The sequence below is a fragment of the Mustela lutreola genome, chromosome 1 (assembly GCF_030435805.1).
Source record: "Mustela lutreola isolate mMusLut2 chromosome 1, mMusLut2.pri, whole genome shotgun sequence".
In the NCBI taxonomy this organism is placed as follows: Eukaryota; Metazoa; Chordata; class Mammalia; order Carnivora; family Mustelidae; genus Mustela; species Mustela lutreola.
The window spans coordinates 65,443,906-65,462,168 of NC_081290.1; the positions used below are offsets into that span (position 1 = coordinate 65,443,906).

Sequence of the window (18,263 nt, forward strand, 5' to 3'; positions counted from 1 at the left end):
TGAGCCTTTGGAAGGACAAGTTGGCTATTTGGGCCAAAAGAGAAGACCCGACAAGTAGGGCCAAGATGGGGACCCCTGGGGGACAATATGGAGCACCACTGGAAAGAGGGGACCCCCCGATGGGTGATGGAGGTCGCCCTAGAGAGAGGGGACTCCTGGGGGGGGGTGTAGGGTCACGCATCAAGAAAGTAGCCAGCGTGGAGAGATACCTGGAATTTGGAGGCAGGGGTGAGGTGGGGGATTTGTAGTTTGGAGGCAACCTAAAGGGAAAGCAGGTTCAATGAGTGGTGGAGAGAGCAGGTGAACAGGACATCGTGGGAACAGACTTCTGTTTCCAAAAGAGTAATTTGGAAGGGGAGGGGCAAAAGACAGGAGGGGAGCTGCAGGGGGATGGGGTGGGGCCAGAGCCCAGAGAATGGGTAAGGGCTCTGACGGAAGGGAGTGGGGAGGAGAGCCTGGGACGCGGCAGAAGAGACCCCAAGGGGGGGTAGGCGGCCACCCCTACAGGCAGCCAAGGTCCATGGGGTCCACAAGCCTGTGTGCCTCCAGCAGGATGCCCCCTCCAGTTACAGCTGCCTTCACTGTGCCCCGTCCTGTTCAAGCAGGACGCTGAGACGCTGCCAGGGAGGGTGGTGCTCGCCCGTGCATGCCGGCTCCCAGGACACCCACCCTCCCTGCACCTTGATCTCCCAGTGGGACTCCTCCCTTGCCAGAACATAGGCTCCACGGCAGCCCCTGTGCTTGGGACAATGGTCAGCACCCCACAGGTGCACAGCCTGCGTATGTCTTCCTAATTCATTGAATGAAGGAATGAGCTAACCACCACATGATGAGCCCACACCGTCCGGCCAGGTGCTGTGCCCTGAGCTGTCCCAGATGCAGCCGTGCCATCCCCATTTTGCAGATGATCAAGTGAGGCCTCGAGAAGGGAGGTGACTCCAAGCCCTCTGAGCCCTGGCAGGTCCTGGTGCCTGGTTCTTGTTGCTAGAACCTGCTCTGCCAGGCGAGGGCCAACTCTATAACACTGAGGGGTGGCCAGTGGAGAGGGAGGAGGGGCTGGAGTTTCAGAGAGGGACAGGCTTAAGGCGGTGGTGGGATTTCAGGAAGGCGGGGACGGAGAGCTGGGGCCCCTGGAGACAGAGCCTGCGTCCAGGGCTGCCCAGCTGGCCTTGAGTAATCGAGCGGCTTCACATCACTACTCTGGGCCTCCACTTCCTGGTTTGTAAGATAGAAGCGGTGACCCGTGACTCCCCAGGCCCCAGGGACCCAATGGCACTGTCACGAGAAAAGGACAGCAGTAAATTCTCAGTGACTGTTGTTCCAACAAAAGTGAAGGGTAAGTCCCTGAAGGGGATCATGCGTATTGGAAAGTGAGTTCCATTCGTCCTGTGAGATTGGCGGGGGGGGGGGGGCATGTTTCCCGGCACCAGGCAGGACTCCCAAGCCGAGAGACATGCCTCAATCCACCCAGCTACATGGGATTAACGTCTTCAGCTGATGCACTGGAATCGAATTAGGACATGGTTCCAAAGAGATCAGAGGCCGTGCCTTTGATCAGCGGTCTGGAGGAGGGAGGGGAAGAGGGCTTGAGTGCCCACCGTCCTCCCGCGGAGAGCAGCACTGGGCACACGGCCTGGAACACGTACGTCTAAGGCCGACCCGCAGCGGTGCATCCACTGGGCGGGCGCAAACCTTACCTGTGGGCTCGACGTCCCCGACCTGGGCTCGATAGCCAGCCCCAGGGTGACCCCGCCGGCCAGGGCCTTCTTCAGGCTCTCCGTGACCTCCGTGAGCTCCAGCTCCAGGTTGACCCGCTCGGCCTCCTTCTGCTTACACTCCTCCTCCAGCCGCCTCAGCTTGTCCTCCAAAACCACCTGGGTCTTCCTGCCTGAAACCCCACAGATGCACAGTTGCTGTAGCCACTGGCGGCGGTGGGGGGGGGGGCTCCATGGACGGAGGTCACAGGTAACCCCGCACAGGACCCCATTGAACTCTCCAGCTCGAGCGGCCCTGACCTGGGCCCCTTCTACAAAACTCAAGTCCAGCTGTGCTTTCAAAGAGCCGAGGCCCTTCCTGACCACTCCGCTCTCCCGCAGCTGGGAGACCCAATCTGGAAGCCGGAGCCCTCGAGTCTCAGAGAACCCAGACAGAACTCTAGGCCCGAGCCACAGTGTGCTCACCTGAACACACGGGCTCCAACAGACGGCCTGCAGGGGCGCCGCGGACTTGGAAAGTCTGGCTATTTTCCCAATCTGCTGGTTCCGCCCATTCTTCCCGAGTCCTCTCTCTTGCCCGTGGGGGCGACTACAATAAAGCTTTGCCCCTCGAGGCTCCACACACACTCACTGAATTGCTTTTGCTGAAATGTGTGTCAGTGTCAGTGACACACAGAGGCAGGTCATGTATCCACTGCATGTGCAGGATAATGGGTGCCAGAGGGTCCCCTGACTTCTGTGCGCAGCCCCGGCCTCTAATGCTCGCGGCACGGGAGCTGGTCTAACCTCTCTGCGTCTTCACTATCCTGCAGACTTGGGACAGCAGAAGCAAGAAATCCTCCTGTCTTGTTGGCCTGGAAGCTCCTCCCAGGGTCTCTGACTCGGCGTTCGGTCCCCCGACAGGTGGCCGGATGTCACATCCCCTGTTCCTCCTAGGCGTTATCGCCCACCTGCTCAGCCTGTACCCGACCTCCCAGACTCGAAACTCCAAAAGCACTTCCTGTCATAAGGGTCACTGACGCACAAAGTCCAGAAGTGCCAACAGACTGTTCAGGCGCAGGTGCACCAATGTCTCCTTCCCGATCCCCTGCACCCCTCCAAGGCCTGCCTCACCCAAGCCTGAAGAGTGGGTCTTGCCCAGGATAAGAGCCAGTCTCGAGCTGAGGTGACTACGTTGAACAGGTCCATCCCCAGAACCGGGAACCTCATTCCCAGCTCCTGCTGGAGACGCCTGTCTGGTCCTGACTCAGCTCTCTGTCAGCTGCCGTCGCTCTGACTTGCCCTTTGAGAGTGTCTCTGCTAACCCGGCCTATCGTCCTGCTCCCTTCCAAGAATTCAGACACACTGTTCCTTCTCGGGCATGGTTGGCCCTGTCTGTCCCTAGAGACCTCTTACTGGGTTCCTGAATCTTACCCGTCCCTGTGGACTGTCCTCTTGCCAACAACCACTCCCCACCCCACCACCAGCTGCTTCATCAGACACATGAAATGAAACTCCTGAGCATCTCTGTGGCCAGCACCCGAGGCTGCGACAGCCCCCAGCACCACCGGCCTCCTCCAGCCTGTCCCAAGGTCCCCTTCCCCCCAACCCCATCGCCGTAGCACTGGCCCCAGGCTTCCCCATGAGGGTTCCCAATGACAGGCAGCACCGCACGGGGAGGTGCGGTCTTCCTAAGGTGAGAGCCCATGGGCAGAATGGGAGGAAGAGGAGGCGCTACCCAGGGAGGTGCCCAGGCCGCCCGGAACCGTGACCCTCGCCCCGTACCAGCGTTCACTTCGATGGCGGCTCGCAGGTCCCGCCTCTCTTTCCGGAGCTGGGCCAGCCGGTTCCGCAGGGTCTCCTTCCGCTTCAGCAGCTCCTCCTCTTTGCTCTGCAACCGCTTGGCATCGGCTTCGACCCGGTTCTTGCCATATTTGTACTGGTCAGCATCTTAGGGGGAGAAAAGGCAGCAGAAGAAAACTAGGTTTAACCACCTAACAGGGTGGATCATAAAGCCTGTTTAAAATCGGCCAATGCAGGAAAGAAACTCTCATCTAGTTCTATCGCTAGTTCGGTAAGAGAAAGAACGGGGCCAGTTTGGATGGAGCAGAACGGTGAGTAGTTCCCATTTCCCGGCGCAGGCAAGAATGGGAGGAGGCGTAAGGCTGGGATGAGCACCTGCCATCAGCATCGAGGGTCACCTCTTGGGTTTGCGTACTTCTGCTATTTTCCAGAATGTTTTCATAAGACGGCCACCCCTGAGCCCAGCGCCTGTGCTGTCTGGCTCTGGTCGACCGGATGGCAGCTCTGTCCCCGGAGCCGCGGTTGGTGCCTGGCCTGGAGCGAGCACGCGGGCACCTGCTGAGTGAGCGAGCGAGGAACGGAGAGCTGGGGAGTCCACGCAGAGCAGCGTCTGGGACTGACCGGCTGGGTTAGAGCCCCGCAGCAAGGCCCCTCACCTCTCCGTGCCTCAGTTCCCCCATCTGTGAAGTGGCCACTCTCAGGGCCATTTTGAGGATCCACTTAATATTTACAAAGCATTTGGGACAAGCACAGGATGCCAGGGCTCACTAATAGAAGGAGTGATGGAGCGCCTGGGTGGCTCAGTGGGTTGAGCCTCTGCCTTTGTCTCAAGTCATGATCCTAGGGTCCTGGGATTGAGCCCCAAGTCGGGCTCTCTGCTCAGCAGGGAGCCTGCTTCCCCCCACCTCTCTGCCTGCCTTTCTGACTACTTGTGATCTCTGTCAGATAAATAAATAAAATCTTTTAAAAAAAAAATAAAAGGAGTGAGTGGAGAAGGAGGAAGAAACCAGTCTTCGGGAAACCCCTCCGAGAGTTGGCCAGTGTCACCCTAGTACTTAATGTCACCTTAAAATCCCCACCCCAACCTCTTCTCCTCTAATCACACTGGCCTTTGATAAGTATTAAGCTAGAAGGACCCTCTCTGGAAAAAGCCTGTGAGGAGAGGACGATGTCACAGGCGTGATTTAGAGTCACTGATTTCTGCCCTTCTGCTTGCCTCCCACACCCGATTTCCCCCCCGGGGGGCCTCTTGTGTGTCACCCCCCGCAGGCTTCACACCCCACAGCACACCCCACCACAATGTTGTCGTTGGCTTGCGTGTCTGCAGCCCCACGGGACATGCAGCGACTTCTGGGCAGGGGCGTGGGGTGAGAGTCCCCAGTGGAGGCAGGGGCCAGGGAGGTGGCCATAGCCCTGGGCCACAATGTAACTCCCAGAGCCTCAGCGCTAAAGCAGGAGTGGAATGTAACCAGCCACATCTTTGTTCCCCATGCTGGAGAGCCTGTCTGGTCTACCGGGCAACTGGCTGAATTCAGCAAAAACACAGAACGCAGTTATTTTTCTCTTTTGTCACCATTAGATGTCACCAAAATTAATAAAGAGTCCCTACAGAAGGTATCCTAAAATAAAGGGATAAATCACCTAGGAAATGCAATGAGCACAGGCACGGGGAGGAAAGCTGTTGAGAGGAGATCCCATGAGGGTCGGGTTCCACGTGGCAGAATTTCGGGGACCAGCTACCCCCTCCCCAAGTGCACAGCACGGCAATTTTAAATGACTATAGAGAGACCCAACTGCATCAGGGAAACAAGACTGGCCAGAAAGAGAAGGTCAAAATAAGCACAATAGAATTGGCTCCTGAGCTGTGTGCTTGAAATGCAGGTGTGAAAACGGGGGAAGTGTAGACAGGCGGATGCACAGGCTACACGCTCCCTCAGGGTGCACGTCCGAGGCTCGTCCGCATACGTGGCCAAGGAAGAGGCCAGCCTCCCCATCCCCGTGTGCTCTCAAATTCTGAACGCCCACCACGGGGCCAGAGGGTCCGGAAGTCAGGGAGGGGTGCCTGGCTGCAGCCAGGCGGCCTCGTCTTCACGGACAGGGACACTGGTCTCCGGGCCACGCGGAGCCAGATTCTGAGAGTGTAGGCACTCCTTACTTCCCAAGTGATCCTCTCAAACCCATCATTGGCGTCTGACTCCCATCCTCCCTGCAAGCCCCTTAGGAGCTCAAGACCCTCGTGACAGTCTGCAGCTCGGCCTCTCCTGCGAGCCCCAAGCAGCTCGATGCCCATGGCCCGGCTGACCATATGGCCCTGGTGGCAACGATGCCTCATGCAGGTAAGCGCTCCCGGCTGGCCAAAGGGACGGGCGCCTACTGCCCAGGGCTGAAGCAAACCCACAGTGTTGTCACTACCACAGATCCTTCTGCTGCAAGGGAGCCGAGTCCCTCACTTATATCTGCTGCTTCTTGGCTCAGCCCTCACCTCCTTCCCTTTGGATGCCTGCTCGTCCCTCTGGTTCTGTCACCTGCCAGCTGTGAGTTGCAGTGGGAACCCCTTTGGTCTCTCAGAGAGGATTCTGCCTCACAGGGTGGGGCAGGGGATGGCACCTACCTGAGGACGAGGCTGGGAGAAGGAAGGGAGACTGTCCCTATGAGCTCGCAGACCACAAGTTGCAGTGGGAACGTGCGTCCCCTAGTGATCCTTACAGGGTTGTGGTGCCTGGAGGCCCATGCGGCACCTCGATTCCTTCAGTCCCAGAAACCATGGTGGCCACTGGTCTACGCCTCCCACACAGGGACCTGAGCTTAGAGTGTCTACATGGCTTGACCAAAGTCACTATGTCACTCGTAGATCAGGCGCCCATGCCGGGGTCTCCTGACCTGAAGCCCCAGGCCCCTTGCACCTACAACCACCTCCTCCTGAAACACGTGAAACCCCTTCTGCACTTAACCGACAGCTTTTCACAATGGTCATAAGAGTTGGGTGAAAAACCGCACTGTCCTGCAATCCGGCAAGGAGGGAGAGTGATGGTGAAGACAGTCCCGTCTCCAGCTGACCCCCACACCTGGCGTCTCTACCCACACAGGTGAGGAGGAAAGATGGCTCTTATGGCCCCACCTCCGCAAACCACACCTGAAACTTGCCCCGAAGCTGAACCTTGAACTTACTTGAAGATGTTCGCTTCACACCGGCTACGGAGTCCACCTTTTTTTGCTGGTTGCTCGGGATCTTCCCTTTTCCCATAACCCCATTGGAGGCCACTGGGGGCTTTTTACCCTTCAACTGTTGAAATAGACAGTAAGAAAATTTAAAAACAAACCATAAAACAAAAACAAAAAACAACTTTTCTTCTTTTTCAGTAAGTTGTCTCAGTCCCTGAATCTTGCATTTAACCCACCACACACAGGAAACACAAGGGGAGTAAAAAAACCCATCTGGCTTCCAGGCACTGAGCTGCCGTGGTTTTCCTGTGCTGGCTGAGCGGGTCTGGAACTGAGGTCCAAGGCCGGTGAGGGACTTGGACTTGCCCAGTTGGGATGCAATAAAAGCCATATAGATTTCTATTGGGATCATGAATGCTCATCAAGAAACTGGACCAGGCAATTGGGTATCCAAGAGCATTTGGTTGTGATTAGTGAAAGTTTGGGTTTCTAAACACGAACGGTTTTTCTTTCCAGGAGATGCTCTTTAGGCGAACGGCTTGGCTGAGCTCCAGATTTCGGCCTGAGTGGCTATGCAGTCGGCTGATGTCCCCACGGGACAAAAAACTACCTTCTGCTTCACTGATGGGTCAGAAGGTAGAGGCAAGGGGACAACATGGGACCAGTATGAACGGGGTCTGAAGTAGCCACAGGTTCTTAAGACCCAAGCAATGGCACCTTCACCCTTTTGCTACAGGCCGACAAATGCCATGGGTCCCCCAGCAGTGTCATCGATCTGGCTTGGTGGCAGGTGCTGATGGGAGCTGCTGCCGTGGGACTCACTTTGGGGAGAATGCCCTCCCTTCAGATTCTGGCTCTAGGATTTGGGACACACTGGAGCAAGTCGTTAAAGTTTTCTGAGCTTCCATTTGCTCATTTAAATAAATAAATAAATAAATAAAGATACTGAATCCTGTCCACGGCGTTCCTGAAAATGGGCAGAGGACACACCAGACAAGGGCACAACCTGTGGCACACTGGGGGTGCTTGGTAATTGGAAGGTGTCTCCGTTAACCAACAGGTGCCCTATGAGAACGACCAAAGCTGCACAGGAAAATGAAAGGTGCTATAATTCCACTTACAAATGTGTTCCTACTGAAAATAGTAAAGATGAATAAAAACAACCCACACAGAAACAATGTATCAGACCATTCCAAACTAATCTGGGGACAATGCAAGCACGAGGTGTCATACTCCGTCCCACGATTTCTACCTAACAGAAACTGAATGCCAGCAAAAAAGCAAGTATGGGGATAGATGCGAGTTCAGTGAGTGAATCTTGGTTAAAAATCAGAAACAAATCCTAGGCTGTGATTGGATGGAGTCGACAGGCCGCGGGGAGCTGCTGTGAGCCAGCGAACCTGAGATGCTAGGACCCTACCAGGCACTTGGTGTTTCTGAAAATTACCCAAGAAATGGAAGGGAAAGAATGTGAATTAAACTGTGTCCCTAGAGGGGCCTGTAGGTTAAGCCTCTGTTTTTGGCTCAGGTTATGATCCCAGGGTCCTGGGATCGAGCTCCGCATCGGGCTCCCTACTCAGAGGGAAGCTCGTTTCTCCTTCTCCCTCTGCCTGCTGTGCTGCCTACTTGTGCTCTCTCTCTAGCTCTCTCAAATAAATAAATAAAATCTTCAAAAAAAAAGAATAAAGTGTGCCCATCTGCTTCATGTTTGCAGAGAATTCTCATGGCACCTGGACTCATGAGCAAAGCACACACCGTTCGTGGGCGGAAAGCGCGTTACCACACGCAATGAACATTTACACTGAGCCGTCGTTGTTTGCCGTAACTACGGGGTATGCTGCCAACGGCAGCGTGACACCAAGGTCATCACTGATCATTCAATCACAATCCAAAATTCTCATTACCATCGACTCGTTTTCAGGCGTCCCACTTTCAGACTCATTACAGAAGAACCCTGTTGTACCCTGAAAATCCTGCTTAACGTGGAAAGATCGGAAGCAATTACTACCTGGAGTCCAGCATTCCTCGTGTACCTGTGATGGAAATCTTTAAAAAAAAAAAGCCTGTGGTGCAAGAATCTTCTGGAATGTTTTAGTGTTCCTGTCCTTGTTTAAAATCTTTGGCTTTAGTCAACGTACCGCACAAAACTCACAAGGGACTTTTCCGGGAACAGAAAGAGAGCCAGATTTAGACCACGAAATACCGGGCTTCTTCAGCCTCGAGCTAGTTTGGGGCGCTCCATCCGCCCCCAGGCAACCCCACGGGGATTGCATTTGCAAACTCCATTCTGGTGGAGACAAAAATCCCACCTGACCCTCGATGAGTCTCATCTGCTACGGACCGGTGACCACCCCCCACAGAGGACCGTGATTCAGACAATTCTAGAACAGGATGGAAGGAGATGCTGTACCTGAGTGCTGAGCCCGAGAGACGCCCTCCCCAGAGATGAGGGGTTAGTGGGAGGCAGACTGCAGGAGGGAGGGTATTTGTAATGGTTACAGGACAGTTTGTCGGGAGGCGGCCTAGAAGCCTTTCTGTCAGCAGGCGGGTAGCGCGCAAAGATTTTCGGAGACGGCAAGTTATCATACAGGACCGCGTTATCATAGAGCACCTCTTCTCCCAGGCCCCTGGCACCGGAAGCAGGAGGGCCGTCTTCGGGGTCCCACTGCAACACACAGCTTCATCATTAGTGCCCTCGGTCATGGAAAGCATGGCAGAGATTTTAGTACATTGAGATATTATTAGTACCCCCAGAACACATGCACGTACCACATAAAACAGGTCAGTAATGGAACATACCCCCAGAACACATGCACATAACCCATAAAACACGGTCACCGATGGAACGCGCACACACACACGCATACCCCCAGAACACGTGCACGTACCCCGTAAAACACGGTCACCGATGGGACACACACACACACACACACACAGGCAGGCGGACAACGTTTCTGCTTCGAGGTTTCAGCCAAGGTTTCTTTTTCCCTTGAATCATTCCCAGGGTAACTGGCTTAGGAAATTTTTGTGTCATTCTGTTTTTTTAAGATAGCGGGGAAAAAAAGAACTGATTTGACATTTCTTTCTTCAAAGAGCCAGATTTTGGAAGTTCTAATCTGGAGAGCAGAAGCCATGGGATGTAAGGAGAGGCCTGCCAGACCGGGGTGGGAGGGGGGTAGGCGAAACCCAGAGGTCTGGCCACATCCAGAAAGCACCTTGTGATCCCAGTGAAGCACTTTCTTTTATAGTCGTGACTACGCCTGGATGTTGTTTGAAGTCCTTCACAATTGTTGACCCATGTGGTTCCCAGGGGACTCTCAAGAGGCAGGGGGAAACTGAGGCAGAGCCGGACTCCTACCCGCACAGGGAGCTGCCTCCCAGCTGCAGGCTCTCCCAGGGGAGAAAGGCCCCTCCTGACCCTCCCCATCTGTCAGGCAGGCCCCAGGGACTTGGGTGGAACAGGTGACTGTCACTGGGCCCCCGGTGGCCACACTCTTATGCCTCAAAGAAGCCCAGCGACCAAAACATAGTCTGTCAAAAGAAAGAAATGCAATCATCGTAGAAAAGAGGACCTTTCAGCATATAATGGATATAATGGCATCGTCTTAGCAGAAAACCTTTTTACAAAGGACTAAAATAGCTACAGGCCGCTTCAGAGCCTGGACATGAAAGCATAAATGAAAACCTAAACTTACAACTGCAGCCAGAGCCCTTTCCATTTTAAAGGTCTTTGTAAATTGCTTTGCATTACCAAAAGGAGAGAGAAATATTAATTCCTATGTTGTGCTCATCTTACCCTATTTTTGTACCCCTCTGGCAGCGGCTCCTTCTGCCAGACTGTAATCACAGCCTTTTGTTACGGAAATAGGAACAGCCTGAAACCTCAAGGGAGGAGCACTCTGTCCCTTCGCAGCCACTTCGAGGGGTCTATTTTTGTGATGCAGGGACACTCCTACCATCTAAACACAGCGGCCCACGCGTGCAGCCCGGATGGGACGGCCCCATGAGGGTGACCGGCACACACTCGCTCGTTTCAAAGCTCATTTCAAAGCTCTAGGTGGACTATCCCCTGCCCACACATCAGAGTATCGGGCTACAGGGAGCGCTTCGAGAACAGACTCCATAGAGGTTTCAGGATTAAATCCTTTTGGAGACTTCGATCTGGGGCTGGTGTCATGGGGGCCCCCAGGGTGACAGAGATCAATGAAAGGTCAGGGTTCAGCTCAGAAAGTCCAGCAGGAAAGGATTGCCTTGTACTGGGGCCCGGTGTGGAGGAGCATACTTCAAGGAGAGGCCCGAGCTTCAGGACAGCTGTCACTAAAGCCAGCGAGCCGCCGACGCCGTGCACAAGACCTTGCGTTGTCCGCCGTCCTTGTGCAGAAGGAATGGCTCACAACTGCTGAATGCAGAGCCCTTGCACAACGGTGGCCCTTTCTCTCTGAGACAGAGGGCGCTGTGGGGACCCTAAAGCAAGCTCCTTCCTGGGGGCCGGCCTGAACCTGAGGCGCAAGGGCTGGTGGGTGGGGTGGTGCTTGGGTGGGCTGGGGCTCTTCCAGGGGCTCAGCCCGCCCTGTAGCTTCCATGTTGAAGGGAAGGAAGGAGGGAGAAAACCCTTTCAGGGAACGAGGCCCAAAGGGGGCCCTGGGAAAGGCAGGACCGGAGGCAGGTTTGTGTTGCCGTCCAGCCGCGGAGGCTGAAGGCCCAAAGCGGCAGAGCATTCCGTGGGAATGGGTCTGGGGACTGGGCCCACAATGAGGGAGACACTGCTCAGGGGGGCTGTGGGCACCCAGAACTGTTGGGAGCCAGCACCACCGGGAGCCACCCTGGACGTGGCTTGTGTCCAGGAAGACGCACAGAGACTGCTCGAAATCCTGCTCTCACAGAGGTCACCATGCAGCCTCCCCTAAGGCAGGGCCGCTGTGGGCAGCAGGAGCACCTCAAACTCTGAAGATCCCGGGAGTGAGGGTGGAGGTGGGGATGGGGGTCAGGAGCGCACATTTTCTCACTGGGCCGGGGCTCACTCCCCACCCCAGCCCTGACCACCCTGGCCTCAGACAGAAAACCAGCTCAGGGACCTGTAGGCAGGATGGGGTTGCACAGTGGCTCTGCTCCTACCCCTCTCCCATGTCCCGGCGTGGCCCCTGATCTTCACATGAGCCTGCCAGGCCTGGCCCTCACTCTGTGCTACACCCCCACCCTCTCTTCAGCCCTGCTGGACCAGAAGGCCATTATCCCTGGTGCAGAGCCTGAGCACTGGGGGACGTGCAGAAAATCGGGAAGGAGGGAGAAAGGATGGGACATGGGACACAGGACACAGGACACACAGCACGTGGTAACTGGCTGGCCACCTCTGACCCAGAGCACAGAAACCTTCTTTTCAGTCTGTTTCTATCTCTGAGACCCAGGAGTCCTTGCCTGACCCCTGCACCTCCCTCAAGAAGACTATGGTCTCCCCATTCCTGCCTTGGGCAGGCGTGGATTTTATGACCATGGGAAACAGGGAGCCGATTGTGGACTGCCACCGAAGTATGGAGAATAGAATGGGTGAGGAAAACAACAAGAAAAAAATCTAACAGACTTTCCAAGCTTGAAAAAAACCAACAATCAACACATCCTGTGCAAACTTTCGAACTAGATCTTGACACAGATGTCCAGACTAAGCCCACCCAATCCTGGGGGACCAATGGCAGGCTCGTATCTTGAGTGCCCCTCCGGAGTGCTGCAGAGTGCCTACGGACTCCGCGGGCCTCATGCCTGGTGGACCAGGAGACGGCTCGGGGCCTGGTCCAGGGAGCATGCAGGGCGGCCTTGGCCGTGGCAATACTTCTTGTGATGGGTGTTCCCTGAGCTCTTTTCCAAGCACTGACTGCTGAGCGATAACCTGTACTGTACTCTCTTGTGATGTATCCAGGTTACAGACCCTAACGTGCTAGCCTTCACTTGGTATTCTCGGCTGTGCAGAGACACTTAAGTGATGACGAGGACCCTGAATGACACTCAGGGTCCTGAGGTCTGGTTCCCTACTTGTGCAGATGCAGATGAACGGCTAGTCAAAAACCAGGAGAGTAGGGAGGGGAAACAGTTTTCATCCTTGCCTCAGAGCATGGCGGAAAGCCCTGTGGCTCCCGGCTGGAAGTCAGGGGTCCCCAGGCATAGGTGTGCTCCCACCGCCCCACGTCTAATGCGCCAGAGCCCGGACTGTTGCCAGGAGGATGCACTCACCGAGCCGTTAATGCACGGGACGTCGTCGTAATGCAGGGCCGTGCCGCTGGGGTGCGCGTAGCCGTTGGCGGTGCTCCCCAGGTACGGGTTGGCAGAGATGCCGCGCCTGTTCATGAAACTGCAGGAGAGGAAGGGGGTTAGACCCTCCGCCAAGCAATCCAGAATCTTCCCTGAGTCCAGCTGGATGCTCAGGGCCGGGCCGGAGGTGGCAGGGGACAAAAACACGAGCACCCCTGGCAGACGTGATGTGTCTAGTGAGAGTGCCGAGGACAGCGTCGAGAGCAGCCACCCTGCAGGACGGTGGCAAGGATGGTGGTAGAGCATGCTGGACACGAGACACCGTTTGGCATGGGATCTGCTCAGTACATGCCACGCATTCCGTGTCTGCAGGGAGCAACAAGGGCGCCCGGCTGGCCACCGGCTGGCTGGGGCACTGGCCCCACCCTCCGAGGGGCACGTGCCATCTGTGGCTACTCTCCAGCATTTTCCTGCCTGTCAACGCCAACACTCAAAGGCATAGACCCAGTGGGCAAAAGTGAGGGACTGACCATCTGACGTCTCTTGGGAAACTTCATGGACCCCCAGCTCTTTACAGCACCCAGTCCACACACATTGCTCTGGTTCCCGTGTTCGTGTGGCACCGCCGCTGCCCACCTCAACGCCACTCACCTCCCACCGGCCCTCCCACTCCTGAACTAGGGGGAGGTGGCCGGCAGCCAGCGCACATCTCTGGGAGGCCAGCTGGAGTGGTCACTCTCTGCGTACACGGCACTGGCATCCACTGTGCGCCCAGAGCAGTCAGAACGCTGCGTGGCCCTCGGGGCTTGATGGCCACCTCTCTGCTTCTTCGTCACTCCGCAGTCCCCTCTGCCCAGCAGCGGTTCTTCCTGCCCCTGCGGGGACTCACTTCCCCAGGAGAGCCCCACATGAGCCCCCACAGTAGGCAGCACTCCCCCGCCCCTCAGAGTCGCTGTCCTTCCCCTCCATGTGTGTGTCGCTCATCACCCCTTGACGTGTCCTGTGATGAGCTCATCCCCCAGAGCTCATCACAGAGCTCATCAGCCCGCAGAGCACGGCTGTGGTCCCTCCTGCTTGTTCTGGACCTCCCGTGTTGGCCAGGGAGGCTCTTGGCCAAGGCCTCCTGCACCGATGGATGCGCCAGTGGCTGACTTGTGAAAAGTGGGTGATATGAGTGCCCAGGGAAGAAGGAGCCTGAGAGTACTTCCTCTGAACTAAAATAACTAAACAGCTAAACTACAATAGTCTGTTATATATATATATATATATGCTTTTTTTTTAAGCCCCACACTGGGTGTGGAGCCCAATGGGGGGCTCAAACTCATGACCCAGAGATCAAGATCTGAGCTTCAATCAGGAGTTGGAGGCTCAACCCACTGAGCCACCTAGGGGTCCCAACCCCAAAATGATACTGTGTTCCTTCGCAGGATCTTCCATTTCTGGGATAACCAGATGCATAACAATGGGACAAAAGGACACTGGTGAGGGCAGGACAGGGAATGAGGTCTCTGGAGAAGCCTGCTCCTGGTTCCCTGGGGAAGCCCAGGAGCCTGCTGTCCAGGGGACCCCTCTCTGTGGTTCTGCATGCAGGTGCGCCCTCTGCTGGGAGAAGGTGGGCACGGCAGTCCTGCCTCACGCAGGCTCTTCAATGTGTAAGACAAAACCTATAGGATTATTCTGTACCTACAATACAGATAATTACATATAGGAAAAGGAAATGTGTAGACAAGGAATAAGCAAGAAGGAAAGACAGAAAAATTTAAGCACGTCAGTCTTCTGCCACAACAGAGGATTTTTTGTTTTAAAATACATATTTAAGTTTTTCTAACGTAAACGTCTCATTAGAGGGGATTTGGGGGTTAGGTAGCATGGGCACAGCTGACCCTGCACGGCAGTCACTGACTGGACAACCAGAGCCCTGGTGGTGAGGACTGTTGCACGCTTGCTGGGTGCTGGGGCACCAGGACAGAGCGGGGCCCCCCAGGGACGGGACAGACCTTGGAGCGGACACAAGGAGGGTGCTGCGAGCCAACGGGGTGTGGGAGGGAGCGACGTCCCACACAGGCGCGGTCCAGCTGGAAGTGGCCTGGGCCTTTCAGAGAGGGACCTGTGCTCCGACACAGACATCTGGGCCCCAGGCAGCCCGGGAGCCCCGTCTGCAGCCCGGGACGCCTTCCTCTTGCCATAGAGGCTTTAGCCACATACAATGGTGGAAATGCCGTAAGAGAGGCCCAGGCCACTTGCTGAAGACATAAGCCTCTCCAAGAAGTAGAGGTACTGTGTGAAAAGACAGCGTAAGGTCTACCGTCTAACCATGGCCAAGCATACGGTTCTGGGGCAGGACAGGCGTTGCCGTGGCTGGGAGGCCGGCCCCGCCTTCCACCCCAGCACCTCTCCACCCACCCCGCGGGAGCCCGTATCTGCCTCCTGCCTCTGTGGACCGGCCACAGCAGTGCATCAACAGAGTACGTCCCCTTGCCTCTGTCTTATTCCCCAGCACAACACCCTCGAGGTCCATCCCATTGTAAGGGGTTCTGGTGAGAAGGCAACTCGGGTTGATGGGTCCCTCCCGGTCTGTCTGCTGCCCTCTCTGCCCACACGGATCCACGGCCTTTTAGCCCCCCGTGCCACCTCCCCCCCACCCACTATGACTAGCAATAGCTCATGGGTCTCCAATGGAGCATCACTTGAAACAGTTTCAGGGAAAAAATCCAGAATGTTTCCCTTGTGTCATATAATCTATGCACCTCGTTTAAAAATAGGCTAGGCCTGGGGAAAATACATTCCAACTGTTTACCATTATTGATATTCCTAAATACACCACTTCTCCTGGGAGAAGTTAAATGACTATTCCTTCTTTTACTGCCTTCTTCCCAAAATATACCACGGTCCTCCCCCTTCAGACACATCCAGCTCACAGACACTCCCCCGATGACCTTGAAAGGATTCATTAACCAACTGCCAATTTGCATAAAAGCAAAAATTAATTTAATCCCAGGACATTTATGACACTCGCAAGCTGCCATATTTTATATTCTGAACATCATTTGCTTGTTAAATCTCTTCTCTCCAGTTGTAGGCATGTGTTCAGCTAGAACACCAAAAGCTGAAAATAACCTTTATTGCAAACTAACATTTATAAAGGTTTTAATGAGGTAGCAAAATTCCTGTAGCCCTAAACTCCTTATGCATGTATTTTTAATAAGTAATTTTTCAATGTTGCCATCTACGTCCTTTCTCAAACCTGGGACCTTCCCCCATTTGGTTCGATGAATACTCATCTGGAAGGCAGAGGCAGAGTTTTGTTCTAGGGGAACTGTTCTAGGGGGTTTCGTTTTAGGGGAAATGCGGTTACTCAGGCTGCTCTGCGGTGTGGTTTCCAGTGGCTAATCACAGCTGGAGACACACATGCACAACGATGGGCTCTGTGCTTCGTGAGTTAATCAAGTTCCGAAGAAGCAGTTAACCACCACAAACACCTTTCTCTCAGGTCGCTCTAGATGCGGAGATTTTGCAAGACCTGGTTTATGGATATTACATTTCTTGAAGAGCCACTGGAGTAAATGTGCTCATTTACTGCGTGTGCTGAGTGACCAGGGGGCTCGCTGTGACCCACGTGCCTGTGGCTGAGGGGACAGAGTGTGGTTATGTACTTGGTGGTTATTGTATTGAACAAGAACAGAAGAGTCAGTACTTGACTGTCACCCCGGTTTGACACAAAGGACGGTCTGTAAGAACGGGGAGTCTGGACTTTAGGAAACCTCTAGGGTCACTGGGGATTTTCTGGAAGAGTTGTATGCAGAAATTAATTCAAGTGGTCAAGACTATTCACCTGAGTTGGCTGTAGCCTGAGCCTGATCCCTCCTAGGAGCCCACGTTGCCTCCACTGGCCCCAGAGCATCTTAGCCAAGCCCTAAATGTCCCTATTATGGCACCACGCAAGAGACATATGGAGACTGTGCAAACTCGCCGCACACACCATGTGTGTTCAAACTAGACGGTGGAGCTCCTGGAGAACAGGCCAGTGTCGCTGTGGACACTGGGTCTCCCCATCGCAGAGCACCGGTGGGTCTGCCCACAGTGGCTGCTATGTCTGCCGTCACAGGCGGACGATACGACCCCATCATCTGCTTTGTTGCGAGCCACCTGTCCTCAGCCTCTAGTGCAGACTCTACCAGCGAGGGAAGCAGAAGCAGGGGTCCAGGGATTGGAGACACGAGACCAGGGCAAGCTCCTGTCATTGCCCCAGATACTGCCTTCCCAAGCCCAGTCTCTACAAAGGAGCTGAGGCACTGAGAGGTTACAGATCCCTTGTCCCGACTTTCCACTAAGTAAAAAGCATGCAGGACCAGAGCTGGAGTTCCCTCCTCGTCCAGCAGCTCTATCCTCTCAGCCCCAAGGCACAGGCCTTTGACCAGCACTGTCATGAAACCAGTTTAGGCCTATTGGGCTGCCTGAATCTCAAATGCCCTTGGGGTACATGGACCTAACCTCGAAGACTGCTGCTATGATTAGCTTCGTTGCCATTATGTTACAGAAATATGGGTCAGAACAATGTTTTCATACATACAAACCTTCTTAAAAAATAAAACCACAATTTAAGTTTTGAAAGTACATGACCCATGACCTTGAAAACTCGGCTTTCCTTACAGCAGATGTAAATCATTTGTTGCACACAATTCTTCCCTTAGTACACAGGTCAGTGAACTAAGGCCACAAGCCATGTCCCGTCCATTGAGTGTTTCCGCAAATAAAGTTTTATGGGAACACAGCACATTGGTTCCCTTACCCAAAGTCTGTGGCTGTGATGGCAGAGCGGGTAGTTTCAAGAGGAAACGTTTGGCCCCTGAAGCCAAAGATACTTATGTCTTCCACCTCACAGAAAAAGTTCGCCACCCCTGCTCTGGTAGAAAACACGGAGGGAGGAAATGACAAATATTTCAGCAGAGTCTGAATCAATATTACACAAAAGCAACAGTCTTTAGTGGGTTTCTCCCCCAAGTCTATGCACGCAAAAAGTAACCATTAGGGAAAGAAGAGCAGATCTTACCAGAAGGTCTGTTTGGCTGTCTGGATGACATTTGCAGACGTCTCCACGTCGATGTAGTCATAGTGCAGGGTGCCAGGGTCTGTGGAGGACCCTGTCTCGGCCAGCAAAATCCCAATCCACCTGCCCATGTCCTCCGAAGAGGAGGCCTGGAGAGAAGGGAGAAGTGGGCAGGTATTTAAGTGGCGGTAAGGAGTCTCTCATTCCCCCACACGTCTGCCCAGGCCCTGCGTAGCAGCGAGGGGTGGGCGTGCGCCTGGAAGCACATGGGGAGCACGAAGAGGCACAGAGACGTGGTCTGGCTCACGTGATGCCCT

At 54.7% G+C, this 18,263-nt stretch overlaps 1 protein-coding gene across 7 annotated transcripts in view; it reads right to left on the bottom strand.

The window, feature by feature from the left end:
* Nucleotides 1-18,263, bottom strand: part of AFAP1 (actin filament associated protein 1) — a 132,154-nt gene that overhangs the window by 5,927 nt on the left and 107,964 nt on the right. For 6 of the 7 annotated variants that reach the window (XM_059166062.1, XM_059166026.1, XM_059166049.1 and 3 more), the window contains 6 exons: nucleotides 17,950-18,095; nucleotides 12,882-12,999; nucleotides 9,070-9,324; nucleotides 6,666-6,780; nucleotides 3,480-3,644; nucleotides 1,698-1,888 (listed from right to left, as the gene is read on the bottom strand). In XM_059166062.1, coding sequence (XP_059022045.1) covers nucleotides 1,698-1,888; nucleotides 3,480-3,644; nucleotides 6,666-6,780; nucleotides 9,070-9,324; nucleotides 12,882-12,999; nucleotides 17,950-18,095 — 990 coding nt within the window. The remainder of the gene's footprint in view (nucleotides 1-1,697; nucleotides 1,889-3,479; nucleotides 3,645-6,665; nucleotides 6,781-9,069; nucleotides 9,325-12,881; nucleotides 13,000-17,949; nucleotides 18,096-18,263) is intronic. The other variant, XM_059166071.1, reaches the window with a different exon arrangement.